The 18,056-nt window shown below is 38.6% G+C and overlaps 3 protein-coding genes across 3 annotated transcripts; 1 reads left to right on the plus strand and 2 right to left on the minus strand.

Moving 5' to 3' along the window:
• Positions 1-927: 927 nt before the first annotated feature.
• Positions 928-9,321, minus strand: mapk15 (mitogen-activated protein kinase 15). Its single transcript, XM_069175924.1, has 15 exons — positions 9,135-9,321; positions 8,892-9,029; positions 7,746-7,844; positions 7,144-7,173; positions 6,156-6,246; positions 5,535-5,665; positions 4,947-5,110; positions 4,609-4,748; positions 4,459-4,516; positions 3,726-3,860; positions 3,204-3,309; positions 2,730-3,060; positions 2,353-2,483; positions 2,039-2,179; positions 928-1,866 (listed from the first exon to the last, which is right to left on the minus strand). The coding sequence occupies exons 2-15, from the start codon at positions 8,979-8,981 to the stop codon at positions 1,687-1,689; spliced, it is 1,827 nt and encodes a 608-aa protein (XP_069032025.1). The 5' UTR covers positions 8,982-9,029; positions 9,135-9,321; the 3' UTR covers positions 928-1,686.
• A 387-nt stretch (positions 9,322-9,708) lies between these two features.
• Positions 9,709-15,421, minus strand: vps28 (VPS28 subunit of ESCRT-I). The gene is made up of 10 exons (XM_069176624.1): positions 15,382-15,421; positions 13,888-13,951; positions 13,744-13,772; positions 13,476-13,513; positions 13,273-13,362; positions 13,078-13,183; positions 12,865-12,966; positions 12,376-12,429; positions 12,196-12,287; positions 9,709-11,299 (listed from the first exon to the last, which is right to left on the minus strand). Exons 2-10 carry the CDS (start codon positions 13,925-13,927, stop codon positions 11,179-11,181), a joined length of 672 nt encoding a protein of 223 aa, XP_069032725.1. The 5' UTR covers positions 13,928-13,951; positions 15,382-15,421; the 3' UTR covers positions 9,709-11,178.
• A 255-nt stretch (positions 15,422-15,676) lies between these two features.
• Positions 15,677-18,033, plus strand: LOC138214668 (aurora kinase A- and ninein-interacting protein). Its single transcript, XM_069176432.1, has 4 exons — positions 15,677-15,711; positions 16,079-16,193; positions 16,405-16,561; positions 16,746-18,033. Exons 2-4 carry the CDS (start codon positions 16,101-16,103, stop codon positions 17,765-17,767), a joined length of 1,272 nt encoding a protein of 423 aa, XP_069032533.1. The 5' UTR covers positions 15,677-15,711; positions 16,079-16,100; the 3' UTR covers positions 17,768-18,033.
• The last annotated feature ends 23 nt before the right edge of the window (positions 18,034-18,056 follow it).

Raw genomic sequence — 18,056 nt, forward strand, 5'->3', positions numbered from 1 at the left:
TGTTCAAATTTGCTCTACGGGCAAAATGCTGCGGTCGAAAGATCCAGAGAGACCCGTAGAGTACCGCAGGATACACATTCACGAGTCATGTGGTTTTATCATCAGCGGTGTAAAGTGCATTTACGTCATTAACCAACGATACCCAGTTGCTTTTATTCAGATCTTTTACTTACGTACGAGTATCAATGGAGCAATGTAGAAATAGCATTACCGCATTGCGAGTCCTGATTTTGTAAAAGTATACAGAATTACCTGCAAAATATACATAATTAAAATATAAGTACTGGTTTGATCCCTCTGATTGATATATTATTATACAAGAAAGTATGCAATAATTTTCATTGATGTGCGTTATTATTATTATTTTTTACTTCTTCATTAACTTAGGGTCCTTTGTCATGTTTAAAATACCTATGAGTTGTAATCAGTTGCACCTGATTCCCCCCCTAGACTTGGTTTAATTTAAACAACTGCTTGAAGCCCAAAGTGGTAAAATAGTCCATGTGACAAAAACTCAGACCTTCGGCCTGTCTCCAGTGCAAAGACATACAAAAACAGGAATATTAGAGACTATTTCCTTCACGATGCTTTGGCTGGGAAACATAAAATTAAATGTATTAATCCAATTTAACCAAGTGCAGTAATAGTGCTACTTAGACATTGTTGCATCAGTATAGACAATGTAATTGGTGGAGGAGAAGAAATTTGTAATCACTCCTAATGGAGATTTTTACATTGCTATATTAGCACTTTTACAAAGTCCCAGCATCTAAGTACTTCCATTGCAGTTTATTATCAAACTTTATAGTGGATTGATGTTTAACACTTTAAAATGGATTCTAATATTTTCCATTCTATACACATCAGGAGAATAAGTGGGCTTATTGCTGCTGTGTTCTTATAAAAAAAAAAAAAAAAGCCACTCACTGCATAAGAAAACATATATTTGCATATTTTACAGTTATTCTGAGTCCATCTGATACCCACTGGCTTAATGTATTTAATGTAATGTTAAACCATTAAACCTTTAGGCCAATATCTACATAGATCAACATGAGAAATTATGGCTGGATTAAACCTATAGGAGGTCCTGGGGAAAGGTATCTGAGGGCCCCCGCCGACCCTCGCGTGTGATACTTACATAAAGCACAAATGTCTTTAGAAATCTTTATCTGGTGGACTATGACACAAGGCCTCTCTACAGAAAGACAACATATCAGCTGATGACGTGCTACAGTGGTGCACCTTCCCAGGAAATGTACATCAATCCAGTTACCACAAACAAATTCAGTGACACTCAAAGCAAATATGGGCTGAGTCTCTGAGGCTCCAGAGCACTTGCCTGCTGTTGCCTGCTGGAAACACAATTGAGTTAGACTTCTTGAAAAAAGCTACACACGTTTACATATTTTCATGAATTGCTGGTACAATTTGATCACTGTAATATGAACCCAAAAAAGATTTTACAATGAAGTATTCACTGTTCCAGACAGTAAATCCACGTCTCCATGGGGAGAGTCTAAACCGAACATGAGAGGTGTTTGACCTATCAGTCATAATAGTTTCTTTTTACAAGATCTTCTTTGCCACAAGTCTAACATCTGATGACAAAGTGATCAAGGCCAACTCTGTGTGTTCAAACACAGGTGTCACCCAGCCACTATTTAAACACTGTTGTGACAGCAGTTACGGGTTGTATGGGCGGCTTCGAAGCAGATTGTCCAGTTCAGTCTTGTTGATGGTACCATAGGCCTGGGTGTAGCTGCCTAGTTTGGCTCGTGGGTCACCTGCTGCTGCCACATTACAGTTACTCTGAAATACTTTCTTGCTGAACCGTGGCGGTGGCTGAGAGTTGGAACGTTGGTTCTGCGTGAGAGGAAAATAAAAAGTCAGACATACATGATTGTTACTGTATGTCTTTTGTTCCATATACATCTACCACCAAGTTTTAAAATAATCTTACATTTTTGTGAATTTAAATTCAAAGTCTATATTTTATCATACACATTTTAATTGCCGTGAAGTGCAGTGGACTGACCAGGCGCGCAGATGTAATGTATAACCCTGCAGACATAGACGGCTCATCCTTACGGACTAACGGGTTGTTCTGGGTTTGATTCAGGGTCAAGGAGAAGGCACGGTTGTGGGCCGGAGGGGCAGAGTGGCCCCGCTGCAGAACCTGGAGAGTGGCGAGAGGGTGACGTGAAAGATTGCGGTTTGAGGTGAACCACAGAAAGAGCATTAGAAGAAAGAAAATGCAAGTGGCCAAAAATAAAAAGGGTTTTAAAATGGAAGAAACCAAGATTATATCACAACAGAAAACAAAAGTGAACAGAGTTGACTATTGCTTACTATATTAGCACTGGTGCCCTCTGTTGGTGATGGTCTTACATTTCCATTACTAGTCTGTCCCAGTAGGTGACTGCTGGCTGCAGTGGAGTGGCAGTAATGAGGAGGACCAGCTGGACTCCGGACAAAACCATCTGAGTAAAGAAAAGAAGAGTTTGTGCTGTTGCTGTACTCGGTTGAAACAATATATTTTTGGATACAATATAAAAATGTTTTAGACCCAAATCTTTTTTCATTAACTAAAAAAGCCAATGTTTTAAAATGTTAAATCTCTCAAGACTTGTAATACTTTTAGTTTTCGATAGTCTATGCTACAATTTTATTTAGGTCAGTACTAAAAAAATACTAAAGTGTGATATATTGCAGATAAATTCTCATACTTGGGACATGTGTGATGGGATTATACATGAGTTTTCCTAAAACAGGGCTAGCTGAGGAGAGGCTCATCTTCTCCACAGCAGGTGAGCTGGATGCATTCACAGGCCCAAGTTTGGAGACGTCTGTGTGTGAAGGCACGTGGTTTGTTTCATCCATCTTTTCGTGTGGTGGGTTCCTCTCATGGTTGCCATCTCCGTTGCTGTTCGCTGCTGGTGGGCCCTTCTCTTCGTTATCACACTTCACAATGGTCTTCTCTTGGCTGCTGACACAACCTCTGTTCTGTGGCAGGATCATTTTTAGCCTTCCTTGATTAGTTCTCCTCTCCAGCATCATCTAAGGGTAAAGAAGAGGAACATTTACCAGGTTTAATCAGTGTGATCAGCCTCCATAATTCTAAATAATGAGGTTGTATTGTAGCACACTTTGAAGTAATTAATTCAGTGCTGCTTTCTAAACATTCAAAACTCATGTTGTACCTCATATAGTTTGTTGCGGTATTGAACCACAGATAATTGTACATCATCATCCACTGGCAGCACTACATCATAGTTAAGAGCTGGCTCTTTGGCAGGATCATGAAACCTCAAGGAACAGAAAAAATAATTAGAGACCTGTGATAAGACTTCATGGTAACATAAAAATTTGATAACGATACAAATATTGATCTCTCTAACGTACATTGTACATCTAGCACAAGCAGCATAGCATACAGAGAAAGCTATTAATTCTAGTTGTTCAACTAAATAAACAAAAAATAAAGGAATAAAAAATATATTACTATTATCCTTTTTCTATAAAGGATATAGCATATCTATCTATCTATCTATCTATCTATTTATTTTATATATATATATATATATATATATATATATATATATATAGCATATATATCTATCTATCTATTTTATATATATATATATATAGGATATATATATGCTAAAAAAAACCTGACCACACCCACTAATCCAAGAACCAGTCTTAAACCCTGATCCTAATACCTGGCTACATATGGGTGCTGGAGGGCTTGCTCAGCAGTCAGCCGCTTGTCTGGGTTGAAAAGTAGCAAACCCCTCAGCAGGTCGAGAGCATCAGGAGGCACAGACGGCAGAAGATCCTGCAAAGGCACCTGTGGTCTGGTGAAGGAGGAACAAAAAAGGAAAGAAACTGTATTGAAATCTTAAAATATGAGTAAAACAAAATTTAATTAGAGAAGAAAGAGTAAAAGATAGGTCACTACTCTGCTGCCTTCTACAAACAACAATGCTCCTTTAAAAGTACATGGTTTGAGATTCATAGATGTTTGCAAGCCAGTGCCAGCAGACATTTGGACTGTATAGCTCATAACATGTCTCCAACACAGCTGTTCTGACAAGCTGGCCTATTTAAACGGTCATCGCTTGGTTTACTATTTTGCTTTGTCACCGCTGCATCACAGCAATAATCCCTGCTTCTGCTCCCCGAGCATTTATTCGGCCTCACCTCCACTTGTGGGCTCTGATAATAGTCACCCCGGGGGAGGGAAGCAAATTTGTTATCGTCACTCCCTAAACTAGCTTTGTGCACAGAGCGACAAGGTTAGAGGAGGCCAAGCATGAACTGTATTCACATATTGATGTGAGGGTGACAGGCACATTGTTGGTTATTTACATTAACAGATTTATATGTACATGTAACTAAAATGACATGTTTTGTTGACATGTCTTCTGTAAAATAAAAAAAATATTGTCTTACTTCAGTAACATTCTTTGAATGACACAGGATCCATATTCAGACTTGATTGCGAGAATATCTGAAAATAAAAATGTATCTGATTAATCCAGAGTAAAAGCTAAATGTTAAACATGTTAAGCAAAAAAAATTAATCTGGAGTATTTTGGTCACCTTCTGGGCTGGGGTGTGGTATGGCACTCATAATCTTCTCTATTTGGTTGATGGTGGATGTCCCAGGAAACAAGGCTTTTCCCAGCAGCATCTCTCCCAGGATGCACCCGAGGCTCCACATGTCCACACCTTTAGTGTACCTTTGGACAAACATGTATTTCTTTTAGAGGCTGGTACACTCAGAAGTACTACATAGCTTCAAAATTACAACTCTATAACGTTAAATTAAGACATCATGTTACTTTCTTCGTCTTTTTAAATCAACTGTTGTTAAGAAAAAGGCACAAGCAAAGGATTTGGTTCAGATACTAACAACAGATGCTCGTCACAGTTGATACCTTGCCGATCCCAACAGGATCTCAGGAGCTCGATACCACCGCGTTGCCACGTACTCCGTCAGCGCAGGATTCCCACCGTCCTCTTGGATCTGGTTGAGCGATCTGGCCAAGCCGAAATCACACAGCTTGACAACACAGTCAGTGTCCAAGAGCACGTTGGATGGCTGTGGGAAACAGATAAAAGAGAAACATTCTTCAAAAAAGTCCATAGTAGTTTGATTTTCACAGAAGTTTCCAGAGGTCAAAATCAAGCAGGTATTACGGAGTGCCAGCTTGACCAACGTATTAAAACATACAGTAAATAAGCTGTAAAAAAGAGGTTAGCAAGAGAAAAAAACAGGAATGAAAATCTGGAAACTGAGCTTCCAAGAGTTGAGGGATGTTTTGTTAGTCATGTCAGTAGATTTACTGCAGAATTGTGTTACTGTATGTCATTTTACTGTATAAACAGAGTATTCTGAACACGATACCCCAATTCTTTAGCTGCATTTACAATTGGAAATATTGTAATCAAAAGGTTCTCCTATATTGTACAAAACAAAACAAAATGAGAATTTAATTAATATATGACTAAATTCACTGGTGTACCTTTTGGTCCCTGTGGATCACATTTCCTGAATGGAGGTATTTGATGGCTTTGAAGAGCTGGTACATCACATAACGTTTATGGATGTCCTTCAGCAGGGTGCCTTTCTTTATCACTGCATGCAGGTCGGTATCTGGTACAAAGCAGATGGGAAAGTTGTTCATTATATGGCTGTTACAGTAATTTCAACCAATGATAGGACTGTACATAATCATCAGTTTACCTCAAAATCATTATCCAAAGTCATTTTAGCACAGAGCTGCTAAACACAAAGTCCTCTATAATTACACACATAATGATTTCAAACCATCAGCATTGTGGAAATTAAATGAAATGCCAGAAAGAAGCTGTGGAGGTCTGTGCTGTGATGCTGCGGTACAGTCAAGGATTAGATGGCACAGAGGAGGGAGGTCGATCTGTGGACTCAGCAGTAAGACAGTGCAGCCAGCCAAGGGAAGCAGAAGCGCTTCCACACAGTTACACATGTACACAGGCCTTTTCAATGCTAAGTTAAACTGCTATGAACCAGTGCAGCCTGCCACATGTTGTAGATTTGAGTGATGAAGCAATGTTTGTATGCCACAGCTGAGCCTCTCTTCATGTTGAGGGCTTCCAACACTCACCCATGTATTCAAAGATGAGATAAATGTCTTTGTCATTTTGCGCTCGGACGACATTTAGAAGTTTGATGATGTTGAGATGATCTCCAAACTCCTGCGCAAAGATTGAAGAGTTTTAGTGACAGAAACCACACACACTCAAACACATAGAGCACACTTCGGCTCCGTGTGACTTGCGCCAACTGTAACGTATTGTCTCAAGGTTGTGTAAACAACAGGGAAAGTTTCAACAGAGGTTACAGAAAGGTCACTTTAAATCCTGTGACCACATCACTGGAGTTTTACTGGGCGATGACAACAGTTGATTAGGGGGCAGTGGCACAGCTGAAGGTCACGTGGACGTAGGTCAACTGAAACAGGAATACATTGGAATGCAGAGAACAGCAGAGAACTATTTAGAAAACCACACTCCCTGTTTGAGTCATATTAATATTTAATCACTGTTGCACTGTTGGGGATTCTTACAAATTGTAATCAAGAATAACAAAACAAACTTCCAGGTGCCAGGGTAGGTTGTTACACACATCCTGTGCCACGTGCATGCAATGCATACTACTCCCTGCATGTCTTGTTATACTGAACATATAGTTTAGTCACGTAATAGCATAAGTTTACCTATTTTTTTTTACACACAAGTGGATTCCCTACTGTAATGTGACCACTGTATGGATCTCACATAATACGCTGTACACTGAGCAGATTTGGCTCCTTGCAAAACTGGTTTCACAACAATAACAATTCTGCTCATACAGAAGAAATGAGGAAAAAGTAATTGAAAAAGAAATTGTAGTGTCAGAGTTACTAAATATAGCTATTGAGCTCTAAGAGAACTTTACAAATGAATTGGTATAGGAAGATGTAGAAGAGGTGGTGAGAGTGGGACAAACACTGTTAACATTTGAGTCTTTAGGACTGAGACCAAAACTCAAAGGTTGATGGTCTGACAAATAATTGAGCTTTTATGTATTTCACACATTATTGTTATTGTTACCTGAAGGAACATGATTTCTCTGAATGTCCGCTGTAAAAAGAAAAAAAAAGAAAAGAAAAAACAACAACATTACAACCAGGATATAAACTTCACAAAGACATGTAGCAATAGACTCTGCACACACAGGCCTCCTGTTCCATTTAATCATTAGCCAAACTCGCCTCCCCCTTGAAACAGCTGTAGGAGGGAATTTATTCAGACTGGCAAGTTCAGTGGTTCCCAGTCTGAGGTAGGACCCTCTGAGCGATCATTAGCTAAAACTAAGGAGTTAGTAGACAGTGGCACCATAGAAAAGTAAAAAAATTCAAATTTGAAATAAATTAAACCAAATTTCAGGCATTCCTCAAAATGATGTATGTTGTTTCGAGAACTGGACCCTTTTATCCATTTAGGCCTTTAAAATGACTCAAGTAATCACTTTTCACTGGAACTGGCCATAACCTGGAGACATCTGAAAAAAGATCACAAGCAGGCACTGCTTCATTTTATAAGTGATCAAAAAGCAAAAACTAAGCCAGAAAGTTAGGAACCACAGGGCTACTATATGATCAAGATAACAACAATCACTTTATTTTACTTATTGTATATTACACAGTACACACCTGGGCATCTGTCCTGTTCCTGAAGGCATCAAAGATCTTTTTCACAGCCACAATCTCGCCCGTCTGTCTGTCAACTGCTTTCCATACAATGCCATAGGCCTGAGACACATACAGAAATACAGATAACACTTTATAAAGTCACTTCTTATACCTGCAGGAGAAGGCTGATATTGTATACCAGCCTAAAAAATAAACGTGCATTTTAAAAATCCACTATGAGCAACAAAATGTAAACTACACTCTTGATTACTATATTTTTTTTAGAATAGAAATGTATGGTGTGACCTCTATGTCTTCAGTGGCAGCTACACCTTCGACTACCGTTAATGGAGAGGCAGGGTACTGATGTACAGTTAATCATAACAGAGGCAAGGAGTCGCACTGTCATCATAGGCATCGGATCAATGGGCCTCAGAAAAACAGATTATAATGTACCATCACTGGGGAAATTTAGCAACGTGTTTTTTAAAACAATAAATACTTAATTCATTAAAATTTTGCAGCTATAAAACCACCTTATGAAGCTCTAAATTCAAAGACAATGCTGTGCTCACTACTGTTTGATTCCTTAAAGCATCACTGGAGAGAATACTGTCCACCACAACTCAGGTGTAAACAGGTTGAACAGCTCTGTAACACGAGCCCCACTCAGTTATGTCTGGTGAGCCAATATGACGCGTCTACGTGGTAGTGATCAGCTGGCTATCTAAAGCTGAGCAGCAATTTGTAAATCTCTGTGGACAGACTGTGGAAAGAAACCCTTTAGTCATGTGGCAACCAAACCAGTGGAAAGGAAAACAAAAGAAAAAAAACAAAGCTCTCAAGGGAACCTCAGACATCAGCTGATCTGCAAAGAAAGAGATTGTCCTGCCAAAGTGAATAAATCTCTTGCTTACAACACCGGTGTTCACTGAGGAACTTAAGTCCGGAGAATTTGAAGAATTTTCTCAAGCCTGAAGCAGAGAGAGGAGAGGTAAAGATTGATGTACCTGCATGGTGAGTGGTTAGGTCAAAACACTGCAGTGAAACTGTTATGTAAAAATCTCTTATAAATGGCATTCATGCCAAAGGTGCCATTATGAGTGAGCGGGGCAAATTAAACTGCCATTTCCATAAAAAATTAACTAAAAACAAAAAGTCACTTACCCCTTTTCCAAGTCTCTTCTTGATCTCATACTTCAGAGAAATGTGCTCCTCCACCTCAGAGACGTTTGCTGATTGATATTTTGTGCTCATTTTTTCCCAATTCAGTTGATACTTCTGCTCTTGCAGAAATGATTATTCCTGAAAGGAAATAGCAGACTCTGAGGCGCAGCCTCCCAGTCAATAATTTCCACAACAGACCATAATGAATATTATCAATAAAGCAGAAAAGTCTGTGTGTCTTACCTGGCAACCCTCATGCGACAACGTCAGACGCCGCGTTTCTCAGTTCAGTCAGTTATGGTCGGTCCCGGAGCATGTTCGTTTTCGCCTCCATTTAGTGACAGAAAATTACACTCTCTTTAACCTGTACTGTGCAGCCTGCGCTGTTATTTGTCAGGGTGAACTCCTGCGAGTTTGTGTGCTCCCACACTTGTGCTGCAAACAGATCCGTACCACGGTTTTGTCATTATGTGTCGTCCTGGTAACGAAAACTGCTGCTGGCTGGTTCTTAAAGGAGCCGCCGCACAAACACTTCCTGTCAGATGACTGCCTTGTCGTCGTAGAGATGACACTGGATGATGTATGAGTCACTGGGGATGATACAAACACTCCATTTATAATCGTAAACACGCAGCTACCAGTGAGTAAGCTATTGAAATTAGAAAAGAAAGCAACGGGAGGAGTCTTTAATCTGCTAAACAAGTAGTGTAGGATGTCTGGACCGACTTTACGCGATGACGAAATTTACGTCATTTTTACTCAACTGTCTTCACTATACAAGGGTGTGCTGTTTCACACACCAGAAACAAAAACAGTGTAATATCATAAATCTTTTTTTTATTATTATACTAGCAAAATTTCCCAAGTACATTTTATAACAGAAAACCATTATCTAAAATCAAATGCAACAATGCATACAAATTATTCACGGTCTACAATCCCCAACACTTTAATATACCCATGCAAACTGTATAATTGTCTGAACTGCTAAATCTTTTTCTTTTCACCCTATCTCATCTTTTTCTTCCTTTTCATAATTTATGTGCTCCTTGCAGATATGCATATTGCTGTATTTTAAAAAACAACAACCATAAAGTATGATGCTGGTGTAACAGGTTAAGACAGCTATGGCATTCTTTAGGGTTGTTTAATTGGTGCAAAAGATAAAATTACAAGAGTCATGAAGAAAAATGTTCTGAAAAAATATAACAAATATAGTATAAAAAAAAAAGATTATGTATTAATATCCTCCTTTTGCTTTTATTCCAAAACAACTCTAACCCTAACCTTATCTTTTTCACACACAACAAAAAAGAAGGAAAAGTTTTTTTTTTTTTTTTTTTTTTAGGTTTATTTCTAAAAAGCTGTTACATGCTTTTTATTTAAAAATCAAAACTATTATTTACAAGGATAAATCTTAATAAATATGTTCTCCCTAATGGTGATTGGGGTTTGAAACATATTTAGTAAGCAAAATAAGGAAGCAGTATGTGCGCCTCTCTTTGCCCACCTATTATGTGATGAAACCCTCATTTAAAAGAAAATATGGACCAGGTGTGTAAACAGACAGTGACAGAAAAACAAGTAATCAGCATACATTAAGTGTCTAATTATCTTAAAGCCCAAATAATTATTTCAACTGTATTTTATCCGTTAACAGACAAAGCAGGTGAACTGCAATTTATGTCACTCTTTTTACACACATTAATATATGATTCTACAGTAAAAAACAACAACTATGTAATAGAAAACAAACATGTTAACCAGAAGAGAACGATGTGTGACAGGTGGGGGATATGATTAGAAAAAGAACAACAAATATATAATAATAATATTTCCAACAATACAAAGACTTTAGCTGTTGCAACCTTTTCTTCATTTGCACACTTTTCCAAATACATTTGTATGATGCTTCTTTGATGGTGCTCTGCAAAACTTTCAAAAATTAGACCTTTTTTGATGTTACAGTACGAAGTTAACAATAAACTGTCCTGTCAAGGGCAGCGTAAACAGCCAATGTTTGACAATGGGGCTGCTTTCAGTACAGGCAACAGGTTGTTCCAGAAACAGTGACGTATATACAAGGTGATGGGAGTCTGAATTGTCCACAACTCAATTAAAGACCATAAGAACCAAATGTACAGACAGAAAAAAAACAGAACTGGAGGGGGGGGATATAAGACAGAAAGCCTGTCCAGACATAAATCCACTCCCTGCCAGGAGAAAGTAGAGTGTTTCTTCTTTTAGTCACAATTCCAGATAGACAGATCTGTGACGGACAGATGCTTTAGGAGGAGTGGAGGAAGCGGTTGAAGGCATTGTAGGCCGACTCCAGATCAAACAGCATCTGGCGCACCTGATTATCATCCAACTCATCTGAGGCCGACATGCTGCTCAGGGTGGTCAACCTGGTGACAGAAGATCAGTTAAGACAAACAACATCGTTCTGTTGAGACTAAGTGGTTTAAGTTGAAATACAAACTAATGATGGAGTGTGGTAAGAACTGCACAATAGGGGATCAGTGCTGCTGCCTAAGTAGTCTAATTTATACGTCATAGTAAAGAAAAGGTCAAATTCCACTTCATTTCATAATACTTTTTGAGGGAAACCTACTCTGATTGCAAAATATACCTAATATATTCGGAAGCTTGCACAGTCACATAACTGTACCGCCAATGCTGGCGGCAGCAACTGAACACTGTACTGCCATGCACTGAACCCCTTTCAAACTAAAGCAACGACTTAAAAAAAACAAAACATTAATCTTTGATGCTCAAACACAAGATGTCAGATTTAGATCTATAACTCTGCTCTGAGCCAGGAATTTACAAACGACTGCCACTACTCAGCTGCACCATCACAAGGTGAACACAGGCTTCTAAAGTAACACATTTACTATTACTCTATTGCTATAACCCTACTGTTGTATAGCAGCCTTCTGAGCCATAAACTATTTTTCTCAATAGCAAAGATGCATTAACATGACTATGACCTGCCATGTGACTCACCGATGATGAGATCAAACAATCAGAAAATGTCTAGAATATCTAGAATTTATGAAAGATTGACACAATCCATAAACCAGATAATAAAACTTAAGATTCTGGCATCTACTTTTACAGATGTTAAAACACACCTTCTCCTAATTCTTAGCACGACATGTACAGGACTGCAGTTAATTACCCAGGATTTGTCTGACAACCCTATTTAGCAATAACAAGGAGTACTTCCTGAGCTGAACTGGCACATCACATGGAGCAAAATATTTAAACACAATAAACTGGGTGGCCTAGTGTAACGAACCAGAGATTGACTTTGTCTTTGGCCTCTGAGTCTGGAGGCATGTTGCTCATTCTGTTCATGGTCTCCATCAGCTCCCTCAGGTCTGGTTGGATCTGGACCAATGAAAAATAATCAGTGTGTCGTGTATCCAGTTAGGCAATTGTCTATTGTCAACATTTTATGCAATATTTTTTAATTTACTTCATCCATGGCCCTGATCTCCAGTCTCAACTTGTCCATGACAGTGATGAAGAGCTGAAGGTTAGAGAAGGTGAGAGAAAGTGACAAACAATGAGATGATGTTCAACATACTTTCCAAATTTCACAGTCAGAAAGGAGAAATATGTTGTTATTTTTTTTTACTGTCAGGAATGCAAACCGGGAACACATCGCCTGACGGTATCTCACAGTCTGTTCTCTGATTTTATCAGTTTGTCTAATTTTATGAGCAGAGATTGAAGTTGGCAGCGTATACAGCTGGTAAGATCCACTCACATTTTTCAGTGATGGACCAGAGGATGAGCCAAATTAAATGAAACCACTTTGGCGACTTAGCTTTAACTGACGACAGTATTTCATTTCATAAAATAAAAAGGCTGCAACAATTTCAATTCTGGCATGCAGCCCGAACAAGTCTCTGGCTTGACCGAACTGACTATGTAATATGAAGGTAGGGAAAAGAGGACCTACAGAAACTATATCTGCAATGCAGCGGTTCAAGTTGCCCTTGTCATCCTTGATGGTGATTGGCCGATCCTCCTTAATCCTTTCCATTGCTAGAGGGCAGTCGAGCTAGGAGACAAAAACAGCAAGAATCTTGATGACATCACACAAAATAAAACCAATCAAATAACGCTGGTTAAATGGATCATAAAATAATCTGTTCCACAGATGAGAACTCACTCTGTACTTCCTGCAGAAGTCATCGATGGAGCCCACGTCAGAGCCCTGCACCTGTTTGAAAGCAGCTTTATACTGGACCAAAAGTCTGGAGCAGGAAGCAGTGTACCTGAAACCAGAGCATCCTCCACATTAATAAAAACATACAATCAAAGTTAAGTTCTTTAAAAATGAAATACAAACTGAAGTATAACTCACTCGTTAGGTGTTACACAGTCTTTGATGTATGCCTTCTCCAGGGCCTGCAGGGTCTTGACGACAGCAAACAACTCTGCCATGTTATCGTACCTTCAGAAACGGCAACAAACATGTGACAATACCGGCAGCATAATGAATCCACAGTTTATAGTGTGCTTATATTACACAAGTTGTTGGTAGCACAGTAATATTTAGCCCCTTACTTTTCTCGTTCCCTCGCATTTTTGTATAATTTCACTTCCTGAAACGACATGATTTGTGATTAATATCAACAACTAGAATAACACATATTGTTGACAACATTCCCTGCTTTAGTTCAGGTTTACGGACGTAAACATTTCTTGTTTAAAGATAATTTCAATGGAAAATTTGGTAACATAAAACAATAATTGTTACATGTTTCTTTAATTTTAAAATATTAAAAATCTTGATTGCACAGCAGTAAATACAATGGTCAACTGTTAAATTTACCTCATATAACTCAGGTTTATTGGCCGGAGCTGCGGGAAAGAAAATAATGTGATGAAATCAACCTGACATTTACTGTTTAAAGGATGATCTTAGCACAATTTGATTACCTACCTTGTATACACTGAATTTATCTGAATGTCTTACCTCCTCCTACTCCTCCAGTGACTGATATTCCATGGAACATGATGCTCGCGTAGCAGAACCTGATCTGAAAAAGATTTAAGTTATATTTGATTCAGATTTATGGGTGTTTTTCCTCTTAAGAGTATTATTGATATCAGATACATGTGCAATGGAAGAGCTGCTGAATTTAGATTAAATTCCACACATTTTCTGGGTTTTCACTAATGTGAATAAGATCCCCGCTAACTTGAAACTCTGTTAGAACTAAAGTGGAAACAATTACCCAATAGATAAATTGATTTGCTGATCTACAGACAATTAATCCACCAACTATTTGGATAAACAATTAATCGTTTTAAACAAAACAAAAATCTCTGATTGCAGCTTTCTACTGTGAATGTGATTGTTGTCTGGTTCCTTTATTCCTCCATGATAATATACTGAATATCTTTTGGTCGTGAACTGTTGGTCAGGACAAAAAATATTACAAATTGATTAACAGATAAAATAATGCACAGATTACTCGATAATTAAAATAATTATTTGTTGCTACCCTAGTTACAGTTACACAACTTCAAACTGCAGATGTCAAAGACAATGTTTGGTATTATGGTGTATTGCTGACACACTGGTTCCTCAGGCCACTGGTTACATGATAAAAAGTAAATATATTCTTGTTTTAAAAGGTCCCATATTAAAACAAATTCTGGTATTTTATTGACAGTTTTGATATGCACAAGAAGATACGTTTGTGTTTTTAAGTACTAAAACACGTCTTAGTATAGTTTAACATCTCTCCAGAGCTTTACCCAGAACAGTCTGTTTTGTGTCTGTGTCTTTAAGGCTGTGTGTATCTCTACGTGGACGGACTATTTTGACACTTTCACATTATGTATATAGCACCTTGACATGATTTATGATTGGAAAAAAAAAAAGCACTGCGAATCGGAATTTAAACAAAATGAGACCTTTAAATGAAATATCAGTCTTCAGGAAATAAACACCTTACGGGGGGCAATTTCACAAAGCCAATGCCCGTTTTAGAGGAATCATCCTGTGGTTCTTTAAAGACCTTGTGAATACTATAGAAATGTTGAGACATTCATGAACTGGCCCATTTCTGTGTTAAACTGGTCCGAAATGAGTCCGATTAATTGCAGGCTGGATACAGCAGTTAAGCAACACTGAATCTTACAATAGGCCCACTCTGAGTTTAAAAAGGTGCTTCACTTAAACAATAACATTCACTGAAAGAAATTGCGGATTCGCCAAGTATGAGAGGAAAATCTTCCTGCGTCTTGTTTTGTCGAACTAACTAGCCCGAAGTTAGCTGTCCAAGCTAGCTCGTAAGCACTTGCTTTACGTTTTATTTTCACTGGGCCGTAAAGGTAGTTATTTGTAAACAAACTTTCTATTACTGACAGTTATTATGATATATGGTATGACACCCGCAGCACTTTCAAATCATTTCAAAAACAGTGTTTAATCAACGAAAATAAAAGACACTTCACTCACCCGTCGGTAAACAGCTGTGACGTCGATGTAAACACGCCCCTTCAGAGAGGACCCGAAGACGTCAAACTATTAGGAGTCCACGACGCCTTACTAAAAATGAATTATTTTAAGAATTAGTACAGGGGTTTCGAATATAAATGAACATATAAAACGAGCAGGACGTTTTGCTCTGTTTATATACCATATTGAAATTAACTATCGTATCAAAGAGTCAGTCTTAAGTCTGGACCACATTTCTACATTTTTACACAGTCAAACGTCAGGACGAACCCAACGGCGAGGCGGCAGAATCAAATCAACAGAGACGAGGACGGATTTCCAAACAAAAAGGTAGTTAACGTTATTAAAGTTAGATAGGTTTAAGAAACGAGAAAGCGAAAACATTCCTGTACAATTTTATGAGGTCAGTATTGACAGGATATGATCATTTACGTCATATGGCGACCCTAAACAGTGCTTTGAACATTGCGTACTACCCAGCTGTGAGCGGGATCTGGTTATGTTCGTAACGTTGTGGTGTGAATTGATAATAAACAAAGTCAATGGTGGTCACTTTTCCATCTTAACGTGAAGACTTAGAAAAAAGTCTCTGAAACAAGCATAGGAGGAAGGTAACAGCCCTGATAAATGTAAACTCGATTTCAAATGAAAGCCCAGTTCGTTTAATTCACATATTATGTGTGTTTATTTATTGCAGATCTGTTCTTCAGTCATCAACGATGAAGACGTCTAAAGCGGCACCGCAGACTTGTACTCAGGATGAATGTGGTGTTTGGTTGGATCCTGTGCAACTGAAAGGAAAAGCTAAAAGGGTAATTGTCCAAACAAGCTATAAACACATACTAAAAGACCACGAAGTAATACGTTGATATATTACTTTGTTTTTATACTGTTATTTCTTGTTTTAACTTTCTTGTGACTTTGGTTTTGAAAGGTGCTTATAAATTATAGTTTCCTTATTCTGTTATCGGGCCAAAGAGTCACGGGAAGATAATATTTAATTCTGTACATCTTATTTTTCAGAAAGGACTCGCCCGCCCCATTTCTAAATTACTGAATCCCTTCGCTGATGGTGGGGGATACAGTTTGGCTGTGGCGCTCAACTTCACTCAGAGCAAAACTGATATGTCAAAGACCAAACAGAGCTCTATATCGACCTTCTTCACACCTCATCGAAGAGGTGAGAAACTAAAACTACTAGTGGCTAAAGGAATGTTGTCAGATTAATTAGTCTGAAGCCAATAAAGCTGCAGTCTGCTGACTTTCTTAACTGTATAAATTGACACAGTGAATTCCTATATTTTGTGTTAACATGATGTTTTTTTTTATTTATTTTTTTTTTTTTTAATACCTTCTCCCTAAAGTCCTCAACAAGATGTGTACTTCTGAAGTACCCAACATGGATCTAGTGCTGCCTTTTCCATCATCTATCTCGACTGCACCCACAACTGTAGCCTCTGGGAGAAAACGAGTACGTGACGTGTATCCTGAAAAGTGTGAGTCTGAGCCTGGTGTGGATCATGAGTGGGAAAGTGAAAATGTGACAGAGTGGGAGGCAACTCTGTGGGAGAGGCAGGCAGCAAGCCATTCACCATCCAAAAACATGCACTGTAAATCTAAAGAGGATACATCTGAGGAGTGTAAACCTCCTCGGAGTAAGAAGAAGCTCACCGACGCCTCCTCTTTGCCACGTGAGAGTCAACCTCTTCTGCAGGCGTGGAGTCAGGACCCGCTGCTCTCCTGTAGTCAGTATTCTGAAAGTGAACTTCACCTAACTGACCAGAAATACACCACAGAGAAGAACTTAAGCGGCTCTGAGACGAGTTTCTTGAATAGTCTTCAAAATGAGGAGGCCTTTGGAAATCTGATGGATTTAAAAGGGAGAACCTCCACTCAAAAATCTTTGAAACACCTTCATTCTCCTCAGATGGATGATGAGAAAGAAAACAACAGATCGTTATCTTCTAATTCCCCAAGTAAGATCTCTCATTTTGCACCTTTTTCGAATCGTAAATGGATGCAACCAAAAACTGCGTCACCTCGAAAACACACCAATCAGCTGTGGAAAAAGTCTGGAAAACAGGAAATTCTCGACTCACAGACCAAGTGGACAAAACCAAGCAGCGCTCCTCTTAAAAACCGAGCACCACTGCAGCGAAGCGGAGAGGCTGATGATGACAGTTTGGCTGTGTTGTTTACTCAGGACTCTGAAGGCTTCCGGGTGATAGCACATAGAAGCCTTCAAACCAGGAGTCCACTCAAAGATCAGAGTAACGTAAGCATCGGGACGGTGACAGCTAGTGCTTTCAAATCTGTGGTGGAAGATGAGGAGGACGAGATGCTCTTTACTCAAGACTCTCAGGGAAATGTGGTGATCAAACACTGAAGCACCTTTTAAATGTACTTCACTCTCCAGATGTCTTCTCAAATGGATTTAGTCCAACAAATGTTGATTTTGGAGCAGAGACATGCTGAAATATCATTTTTTTTTTTTAATACATTTTGGAGATACAGTATGTCAACTTGACTGAATGTGGTTGTTGTTTTTTTTCGCTATTTTGAAAATATTGTCATTTCTCTGTGATTTTCCTGTTACCTTCTTACATCTGTAGATATTTTGTATGTTCCCATAGATTTTTCTTTCTCTCTGTCTCCCACGGAGGAGCTTCTTTTTG

Source organism: Embiotoca jacksoni, unplaced genomic scaffold (assembly GCF_022577435.1).
Source record: "Embiotoca jacksoni isolate LCO1_2020_lvr unplaced genomic scaffold, fEmbJac1.0.p SCAF_7, whole genome shotgun sequence".
Classification (NCBI taxonomy): Eukaryota; Metazoa; Chordata; class Actinopteri; family Embiotocidae; genus Embiotoca; species Embiotoca jacksoni.

Excerpts from the sequence above, each read along its gene's own strand:
- mapk15 (XM_069175924.1), bottom strand. The coding sequence starts at position 8,981 with ATGAGCACAAAATATCAATCAGCAAACGTCTCTGAGGTGGAGGAGCAC. Across the intron at positions 4,749-4,946 it reads ATCCTGTTGGGATCGGCAAG|GTACACTAAAGGTGTGGACA; the intron begins GTATCAACTGTG and ends GTTTGTCCAAAG. Across the intron at positions 2,180-2,352 it reads AGGGCACCAGTGCTAATATA|GTTCTGCAGCGGGGCCACTC; the intron begins GTAAGCAATAGT and ends GCCACTCTCCAG.
- vps28 (XM_069176624.1), bottom strand. The coding sequence starts at position 13,927 with ATGTTCCATGGAATATCAGTCACTGGAGGAGTAGGAGGAG. Across the intron at positions 13,363-13,475 it reads AATGCGAGGGAACGAGAAAA|GTACGATAACATGGCAGAGT; the intron begins GTAAGGGGCTAA and ends CCGTTTCTGAAG. Across the intron at positions 12,288-12,375 it reads AGATCAGGGCCATGGATGAA|ATCCAACCAGACCTGAGGGA; the intron begins GTAAATTAAAAA and ends TCATTGGTCCAG.
- LOC138214668 (XM_069176432.1), top strand. The coding sequence starts at position 16,101 with ATGAAGACGTCTAAAGCGGCACCGCAGACTTGTACTCAGGATGAATGT. Across the intron at positions 16,194-16,404 it reads TGAAAGGAAAAGCTAAAAGG|AAAGGACTCGCCCGCCCCAT; the intron begins GTAATTGTCCAA and ends CTTATTTTTCAG. Across the intron at positions 16,562-16,745 it reads CTTCACACCTCATCGAAGAG|TCCTCAACAAGATGTGTACT; the intron begins GTGAGAAACTAA and ends TTCTCCCTAAAG.